This window comes from Vicia villosa, linkage group LG6, assembly GCF_029867415.1.
Source record: "Vicia villosa cultivar HV-30 ecotype Madison, WI linkage group LG6, Vvil1.0, whole genome shotgun sequence".
Taxonomy (NCBI): Eukaryota; Viridiplantae; Streptophyta; class Magnoliopsida; order Fabales; family Fabaceae; genus Vicia; species Vicia villosa.
Window position 1 is genome coordinate 18,053,470 of NC_081185.1, and position 10,231 is coordinate 18,063,700.

The window sequence follows — 10,231 nt, forward strand, 5'->3', positions numbered from 1 at the left end:
CCGTTGCTCTGTTTCAATTTTTTCTGCATTCTCTTCTTCTTCTCAATTTTTTCCATTTTCTGTAAGTGCATTACAATTGTCTTCTGTATTCATCTCTTTTTTTATTAACTATTTCAATTTTTGGTGATTTTTATCTGATTTTGATTTTGTTCAATTTAGGTCATTTTATCCGAATTATTGACTCATAGAAGGGAAATCGATAAACAGATCGATCTTCAATTGTTGAAAAACAGTGAGTTTCAAGTTTTTTTTGTTTTTTGTGTTCTTTTAGGTTATTGATTATAACTTTGGACGCAGATCTATGAATTTTTTTTTGTTTGCAATTATTGGCCCTATTGCATTGTTTTTGATTTTTTGTTTTTTTTGTTTTGCTGTATGCGTTATTCAGGAAGGTGTGAATGAAGTAATGGAGTCTGAAGGTGGTGAGAAGAAGTCTAGTAGTAGTAGTAGTAAATGCTTTTTATACGAAGCTCCTCTCGATTACATCATTGAAGACGTTCGACCTAACGGTGGAGTAGAAAAATTCAAATCTCCTGATTACTCTAACGTAATTTTTTCCTTTTTCAATTCCTTTCATTAATTAATGTATAAATTATGATGTGATTCTGTATTGATTGGTTTTGTTTCTAACATTTTTTTTTCTTCTATTGTGCAGTGCACCCGCAAACCCTCTTGAGATTTTCTGGGTTCTCTGATAGATTTAGGTTCTTTATCTTTTCTACTGCAAACTATTCTACTTTCCTCTTCTCCTTTTCCTCCTCCTAGTTACTTTTCTCTACAAACAACCAGAATTCTTTTCTAGTTTGAGACTTTGAGTCAAGATGGCTATGACAAACTCAGCTATTGGATTTGAAGGCTACGAAAAGAGGCTTGAGATAACTTTTTTCGAGGGTGGTGTTTTCTCTGATCCCGCTGGATTAGGTCTCCGAGCATTGTCGAAAGACCAATTGGATGAAATTCTGAACCCAGCAGAGTGCACTATTGTTGACTCACTATCTAATGATTATGTTGATTCATATGTTCTTTCTGAGTCAAGCTTGTTTGTTTATGCTTACAAACTTATCATCAAAACCTGTGGGACTACAAAGTTGCTTCTGTCTATCCCTGCAATTCTTAAACTTGCTGATGGTCTTAACATTGCTGTGAAATCGGTTAGATACACTCGCGGAAGCTTTATCTTTCCCGGAGCTCAATCGTTTCCTCATCGAAGCTTTTCGGAGGAAGTTGTTGTTCTTGACAGCTATTTCGGCAAACTTGGCTCTGGTAGCCAAGCTTATATGATGGGTGATGCTGACAACAAGTCACAAATTTGGCACATTTACTCTGCCAGTGCTAAGGCAGAAGCTTCACCGGAAGCTGTATATGGCCTTGAAATGTGCATGACTGGTTTAGATAAGGAAAAAGCATCTGTGTTTTTCAAGACAAGCACATCTTCAGCAGCTTTGATGACTAAGAATTCTGGAATCAGGAAGATCCTTCCGAAATCTGACATATGCGACTTTGAATTTGATCCATGTGGATACTCAATGAATGGAATTGAAGGAAATGCGATATCAACAATCCATGTAACCCCTGAAGATGGATTCAGTTATGCAAGCTTTGAAGCTGTGGGTTATGAGTATGAAGAGAAGTCTCTGAATGAAGTTGTTGAAAGGGTTTTAGCATGTTTCTATCCAGCTGAGTTTTCTATTGCTTTGCACATTGATATGAATGGTGAAAAACTTGACCAGTTTCCTTTAGAAGTGAAAGGATACTACTGTGGAGAGAGGAGCAATGAAGTTGTTGGAGAAGGTGTTGCTGTTGTTTACCGTTCCTTTGTTAGAAATGATGGGTGTGCATCTCCAAAGTCTACTCTGAAATGTTGCTGGAGTGAGGATGAGAGCGAGGAGGAAGAAATGAAGGAGATTTAGTACTCTTGTCTAGATTTTATGTTCTGTTCTTGTCTATCTTGTCTGTTTTCAGTGTTATTACCTAAATAAATTTGTGCTTTTGTGATGAAAGCGATTCAATAAACGTGTTATGTTACTTCATCATGTAGTTTCTTACTTTATTTATAAGGGTTTAAGCATTCTAAATAAAGAAAATATTCTTTCAAAAGTTCACCATTTCAATTTTCGATGCATTAATTACGCATATTTCCAAGAAAAACTTACTTTTTAAAGCTATTAAAGAGTGCCCCTGGGGCACTTGTTAGCATTTCCCTATTTATAATTGTCATGTGGGTTTTGTACCTGGTATTTCTAAATAAAAAACTATGTTAGTTATAATAAATCCTTTATTTAAATAAGTTATCACATAAATATATGTTCTTTTGACATAAATTTTCTTATGATGATGACCACTGACCAGTGTAGAAAAAGTAATAAATTAATACTAGTGATTAGTAATCAATGAAAAAGTAATCTCATGTGAATTTTATTTTGTCAACATCAAAGTATCTGGGTTTGTAAAATGAAACATCAGTAAGTGCAACAATGACTAAGGCTCTGTTTGGTAAAAATAGCGGTTGATTGATAAGCTAGCTGATAGTTTATGGCTGATGGCTGATGACTGATAGCTTATAGCGGATGACTGATGACTTATAGTTGATAAGCTGATTGAAGTGTTTGGTAAAATTAGCGGTTCAACTAGCTGATTAATTAAAATGACATAAAAGACATTTAATATATAATTATTTTATTTTAAATTAAAATAAATTATAGAGGGTAAAAGTGGGTTTTAGTTAAAATAATAAGGGTAAAAATGGAAGAAAAAATGATAAGCTATAAGCTATAAGCTAAAACGCTATTTGAAATAGCGTCTGAAAAATAAGCTATAAGCTAGTAAAATAAGCTATAAGCTCGTAATGAAAAGACCGTTACCAAACAGGTCTTTTATTGTTATATGAACTTATAAGCTATAAGCTATAAGACATAAGCTCAAAAAGTGGCATGCCAAACAGAGCCTAAAGGTTTAATTTTTGTTACATGTAATTTCATTTGTTGTTATTTCAATTTATGTGTAATTTGGATAATTCGTTTATTTTGATTAGATCTCTACATTCAGTAAGATTTTAAATTCATGTCAATGTGGTTTTTAAGTTTGGGCAATTTGGTGAAAATCAACATCTCGCAATTGTATTTGTCTGGAAAGATCTGTGGTCGATCTATGGGCCTCCCCGAGTGAGACACCTTCTTTGGCGGATTTGCTCAGGTTGTTTACTGACCCGGACACGTCTTAACCAACATCATGTTCCGTGCCCTCCTTCTTGCCCCTTCTGTGACGCACCTGAGGAGGATGAGTGGCATGTTTTCTTTGGGTGTCCGGAAATCAGTTCGTGTTGGCAGGTAGCAGGTTTGCACGATGTTGTCGCTCCTTTTATTACTCGGTATAGTGACATTAAATCTATTATTTTGATGGTGTGTCGAGAGGTTGACAGAAAGGTGGCTGGCCGCTTTGCTATTGTGATTGACACGTTATGGCATAATAGAAATAATTTCATTTGGAACAATGAAAAAGAGGAGGCTTCTAAACTTGGTTGGTTAGCTTTTCACAGGTGGCAGGAGTGGTTTATGGCACAAAATATTCAGGATAGGGAGGCTGCCCCTCCTAACTTGCATTGTTGGAACCCCCCTCCTTTGGGTTGGCTTAAGTGTAACGTTGATGCGGGCTTCAATAGTAGGCTTGGTACGACTAATAGAGGTTGGTGTCTTCGTGATAACATGGGGAATTTTATTCAGGCGGGGGTTGCTTGGGATGTCGGTAAGGTCTCGGTTATTGAAGCGGCGGCGCTAGCCTTAAAAGAAGCTATTCAAGGAGCCTCAGCAAATCATTTTGATCGTATCGTGTTTGAGTGTGATTCGCAGAAGGTGGTGCAAGCTATTCGGTCCAATGTTATTGGAGGTTCCGAGTTCTCTTCTATTATTCGGTCTATTAAACTTTTATTATCTGTTTTTCCAAACTTCGAGGTAGAGTTTATTAGGCGTCAAGCGAATATGGCTGCTCATTGTTTATCTAAGGCGGCCAATTCTTGGGCTCGACGTAGTTACATTAATATTGTTAGAACAAGATTTGTTCTGATCAATTATCTTAGTTTTGATGATAACAATAATATGAATTTTGCTTAAGATAATATGGTACTCTAATCCAATGCAATTTCCTTTTCAGGAAATATATATAAAGAGTATGCATAATTCAGCGCTCAGAAGCTTTGTCTCAAAGGGTTCAGCATGCAACATCAGAACATGGTCTGGCAAGACATCAGAAGATGGTCGAAGCAGAATCAGAACATGGGTCTATGGAAGCATCAGAAGAACATGAGATCAGAAGCACTGAAGTTCTGATGGTATCACGCTCAGAAGCACTTCAAGGTCAGAAGATCAGAAGATGCTTTGCACCAAGCTGTTTGACTCTGATGATATTCAAACGTTGTATTCACAAACATCAGATCAGAAGGAAGTACATGTGGCAGGCTACGCTGACTGACAAAAAGAACGTTAGAAGCTATTAAAGGCAACGTCAGTAGACACAGCGTGAACAAGGCTCGAGGTAGTTGACAAAAGCGTATAACATTAAATGCGATGCTGTACGGAACACGCAAAGCATTAAATGCACTCAACGGTCATCTTCTCCAACGCCTATATATATGAAGTTCTGATGAGAAGCAAGGTTAACGATTCTGAAGAAAACAACTTACATTAACTTGCTGAAACGCTGTTCTATTCAAAGCTCAGAATCTTCATCTTCATCAAAGCTCACTACATTGCTGTTGTAATATATTAGTGAGATTAAGCTTAAACGTTAAGAGAAATATCACAGTTTGTGATTATAGCTTTTAAGAAGCAATTGTAATACTCTTAGAATAGATTACATTAAGTTGTAAGGAACTAGAGTGATCGTGTGGATCAGAATACTCTAGGAAGTCTTAGAGGTTATCTAAGCAGGTTGTAACTAGAGTGATCGTGTGGATCAGAATACTCTAGAAAGTCTTAGAGGGTATCTAAGCAGTTGTTCCTGGAGTGATCAGTGTGTGATCAGAAGACTCTGGAAGACTTAGTTGCTGACTAAGTGGAGAACCATTGTAATCCGTGCGATTAGTGGATTAAATCCTCAGTTGAGGTAAATCATCTCTGCGGGGGTGGACTGGAGTAGTTTAGTTAACAACGAACCAGGATAAAAATAACTGTGCAATTTATTTTTATCGGTCAAGCTGTTAAAGCTACACTTATTCAACCCCCCCCCCCCTTTCTAAGTGTTTTTCTATCCTTCAATTGGCATCAGAGCGCCGGTTCTAAGGTGCAAGCACTTAACCGTGTTTAGAAAAGATTCAGGAAGAGAAAAACGATTCAGTAAAAGATGGCTGATGAAACTGCAAAGTCTACATCTACATCTGGCTCTGCTGAGTAATACAATGGTAACAATGGTTATACTAGACCACCAGTATTTGATGGTGAAAACTTTGAATACTGGAGAGATAAACTGGAAAGTTACTTTCTTGGTCTAGATGCTGATCTATGGGATCTTCTGTTGGATGGTTACAAACATCCTGTTAAAGCTACTGGTGTAAGGCTCACAAGAAGCGAAATGAATGATGATCAAAAGAAAGATTTCAAGAATCATCACAAATGCAGGACTGTTTTGCTGAATGCTATCTCTCATGCTGAGTATGAGAAGATATCTAACAGGGAAACGGCCCATGACATATATGAGTCCTTGAAGATGACTCATGAAGGAAATGATCAAGTCAAGGAGACCAAAGCTCTTGCACTAATCCAGAAGTATGAAGCCTTCAAGATGGAGGATGATGAAGACATTGAAAAGATGTTTTCAAGATTTCAAACTTTGACTGCTGAATTGAGAGTTCTCGACAAAGGCTACACCAAGGCTGATCATGTAAAGAAGATCATCAGAAGTTTGCCCAGAAGATGGGGCCCAATGGTGACTGCATTCAAGATTGCCAAGAATCTGAATGAAGTCTCTTTGGAAGAGCTTATCAGTGCCTTGAGAAGCCATGAAATTGAGCTGGACGCAAACGAGCCTCAGAAGAAAGGTAAGTCTATTGCATTAAAATCTAATATTAAAAAATGCACTAACGCTTTTCAGGCTAGAAAAGAAGATCCTGAAGAATCAGAATCTGAAGAAGAAGATGAACTGTCCTTGATCTCCAGAAGGCTAAATCAACTCTGGAAGAACAAGCAAAGGAAGTTCAGAGGCGTCAGAAGTTCAAAGAAATTTGAACGTGGAGAATCTTCTGATGACAGAAGATTTGACAAGAAGAAGGCTGTCTGCTATGAGTGCAATGAGCCTGGACATTACAAGAATGAGTGTCCAAAACTTCAGAAGGAGAATCCCAAGAAGAAGTTTCATAAGAAGAAAGGTCTTATGGCAACATGGGATGACTCTGAATCAGAATCAGGATCAGACTCTGAAGGAGAGCAGGCAAACTTTGCGCTGATGGCGACAGAAGATGATGGATCAGAATCTACATCAGAATCAGATTCTGAAGAGGTATTTTCTGAACTATCTAGAGAAGAGTTAGTTTCCAGTCTAACAGAGCTTCTTGAATTAAAAGCTCATCTTAGTATCAAATACAAAAAGCTAAAAAGGCAATTTGAATTCGAAACTAAGAAGCTTGAGTTGGAAAATTCTGAATTAAAAGAAAAAGTTTTAAAATTATCCAATAATGTTGGATCTCCTTCTGATTCAGAAAAATCCACTCCTAGTCTAAACCATATTCTGAAAGAATATGATTTAAGTTTCAGGAAGTTCTTATCTAGAAGTATTGGCAGAAGTCAGCTAGCTTCTATGATATATGCTGTGTCTGGAAACAAAAGAGTCGGCATTGGTTTTGAGGGTGAAACCCCATACAAACTTGAACCTGTTGATAAGATGAAAATCACATACAAGCCATTGTATGATCAGTTCAAGTATGGCCACTCACATGATATTAGGCACACTTCACATGCTCAAAGTTTTCACATTACACACACCAAAAAGCATGTGACACAACCTAGGAAATATCATGAAACTCATATTAAGAATTATCATGCTGTTCCTCCTTCTGCTTACAATGTTAAACCCAAGTTCAATCAGAACTTGAGGAGAACTAACAAGAAAGGACCCAAGAAGATGTGGGAACCAAAGAAAAAGACTATTTCTTTTGCAGATTCTCTTGGCGACAAAGAAGATAAAAGTCAACATGTCATGTCACCTGGACTCAAGTTGGTCTCAACACTTGAAGGGAAGAAGGACTGTCTTCCAAGTTCTGGTACTTAAATCTGTTGAAGAAACTATGTTTGTAGGAGATCAGAAAAGAAAGCTTATTAGTCTTGGAACCATCTGTTTTGTTTGTTTCTAAAGCAATGGTGTTTCGTTCTTGATTATTCTGAATGCTCTAAATGCTACAGAATATATAATATTGAAACATTGATTGTGGACGAATCAATAAATATCTGGTTTGATGATAAACTTGTTTCTGATGAAACAAAGCAGCTTAAGAATTTCTGCAGATACAGTTTTGTCTTATCAGAAGCTGCAGAACAAAGAAGTGAATCTCCAGAAGCTGTGTATATCAGAAGGAATGGATCAGAAGATCATTCAGATTTACATCAGCACACTTCAGAAGGAGTGTTTCCAGAAGAGAAACTTGATCAATTCAGAAGCAGTGATCGGAATCAGAAGGCGTAAAGCCTATTGAATATTTCACACCTGTCATCCATTATCTGATAATGAACACGTGTCTCTACGGTCAGTACGAAGCGTTCAGTTGAAAAGACGTCGACCTAGGTAACTGTATTAAATCATTTATTTTACCACGATCTCTCTCCTCAAGTCACTCGTCATTTAATGAAAATGATTTCTTTTGATTCTGGAACTATTCATTTTGTTTATTTATTTCTCTATTTTATATTCGGCTCCTTATATTCTTTTCAAATCATATCATATATCTTTTTCGCTCCCTTGTCTCTCTTTCTTCTTGCATTCTCTCGTTTGAAAAGTTCTTAGCCGTTTTCTAAAACCCTAATCGAAAACCCAGTTTTCTTTTCTTGTTCGTCTTTTGTTCATCCTGCATCCATGGCTGCCTTCTCATCCCAAAATGTTGATACATCTGTTCCTCACCATCTCCAAGAAGAAATTTTGCAACTTACTCCTGTTGTTGCATGCTCTATTCCCAAAGACAAATTAGAAGTTCTATGTGAACTTATTGTTGATTTTGACAACCTTGAAGAACATGAATTTCATCTTAAAGAAGACATCATCTTTCAAGGATGGACCTCGTTGTTTGCTGAGTTCGTTGGCCCAGTTTATCCGGATCTTGTCAAGGAGTTCTGGGCACATGCTGTGGTTGCTCCAAAATCAATACTTTCTTTCGTCCATGGAAAGTTTGTTGTTATTACTGAAAACATCCTAAGAGTGATGTTTGATCTGAAAAACCCTGAAGGGGCTTTTGAGATTGATAAAAGGGCAGATTGGGAAGATGTTCTATCCACTCTCTATCCAAATGTCAAGGAAACAAAAAGCGTCAAGGATTTGAGAGATGTCTACAAAATCTGGACAAAGATCCTTCTTGGGTGTTTCTACCATAGGAAAGGAACACATGCATCGGATTTCATCAATAATGATCAAAGGTATATTCTTTATTGCATTGCCACTAAGAAGAAGGTTGATGCGATCTACATCATCTTTAACCATTTGTGGAAAGCAGTAAAGGATTCCAGAAACGCTTTCAGAGAAAAAGGTGGAACAATCATTCCTTTTGGAAGGATTATTTCAAATCTTTTGGTGCATTCAAAGATTGTTGAAAGCTTAGAATTTGAAGGTATTGTGAAAGACCTTGCTGTCACATCTGGGGCTTGTCTGAATGCCTTCACTTTAAAGAAGATGAAAGTGATTAAGGCTATCATTAAAACTCCTCATCCTCTTGCTGGAACAAGAATCAGAAGAGAACCAGTTCTAGCTGAATTTAAAACCTTCTTCAATAGTGAGGTACCAGAAGTCAGAACTAGGTATCTGAAGTCTCAAAAAGAGGACAAAAGTCTTAAAGATCAAGAGAAAGGTGCTCCAATTATAGTGAATCGCAAGAAGGAAGAAAGGACCAAAAGAAAGTTTGATCATCCTGCTGCTACCACCGAGAAAGAAGTGGTCCCAGAAGAAGTCATTGCAAAAGTTGTTAAGGCTGTTTCTGTTGATTTTGTGAAGAAAAAGAAGGAAGCTGAGAAAAAGAAGAAGAAGTCAAATAACAATGCTGAGATTGTTGAAGTTGTTGAGAAGAAGAAAACAAGAAAAAGGAAGATGATTCTTCAAGAGTCTGATGAATAAAATGTCTCTCAAGAGGCTGAGAATCAATCAGAAGTTCTGGCATATGTCAGAAGGAAAGAAATCTCTAGCGGCAAAGCAAAGATTATTGAAGAGCCGAAGAGTAAGAAGCAAAAGAAGACTGAGGATGTGGCCAAAGCTTTTCTGAGAGGTTCCAAAGGTATATGCATTTCTGAACCTGATTCTGCTCCTGCTGTTTGTTCAGAAGTTGCACCAATAGAGGTTGTCCCTACACCTGAACCAGAAAAAGCCACATCAGAATCACCTGTTTTTGTCCATGTTCTTACACCTCCATCTTCTCCTATAACCATTCCTTCCTCTCCACCTACCATCAATCCTGTTCTGGATATACCACCCCTTCAAACTCTCTTTCCATCTCAATCTTCTCCCAATGCCACCTTTGAACATACTCCCTCCACCTCTCAAAACAACCTTTGTGATTCTCCTCTTCCAACCTCTGCATCACATGAGCAGCTGCTCCGTGATTGCAACTACACTCCCAAGCCTCGTCCTGAAGCTGAAGTGGTAGTGTTAGATTCTGATACTGAAGCAGAATCTTCTTATAGGTTGGATAGAGAACCTCATCCGTACTTCACTTCCAACCCTGCCTTTTCAAAAACCCAAATAAAATTCCGCCCTGTATACCCTATTGGTGTAGTTTTTGAAAAAATAAAGAGGAATCTCAGAAGTATCTTTGATACTATCAGAATTGCTGAAAGTTCTGGATTGAATGATGTTGCTATGCGGAACTTCTGGAGGATCTCTCGCAGAGAATCAGATGCTCTGTTTTTAGAACTTCAGGAAGCCTGTGTAGCTGCTGCCCCACGGCCTCGTGGAATTCTGAGGAATTATGAAGACTTCTGGTTTGCTAGTCTCAAAGGAAGACATCTGTTGGAAGAGAAGCCCTTCTTGGATGAGATGGAACAATTAAGACTAG

General features: G+C 37.7%; 1 protein-coding gene across 1 annotated transcript; it reads left to right on the forward strand.

The window, feature by feature from the left end:
* The first annotated feature begins 684 nt into the window (after nucleotides 1–684).
* On the forward strand, nucleotides 685–2,033 carry LOC131608939 (S-adenosylmethionine decarboxylase proenzyme-like). Its single transcript, XM_058880534.1, has one exon. It carries the CDS (start codon nucleotides 822–824, stop codon nucleotides 1,908–1,910), a length of 1,089 nt encoding a protein of 362 aa, XP_058736517.1. The 5' UTR covers nucleotides 685–821; the 3' UTR covers nucleotides 1,911–2,033.
* The last annotated feature ends 8,198 nt before the right edge of the window (nucleotides 2,034–10,231 follow it).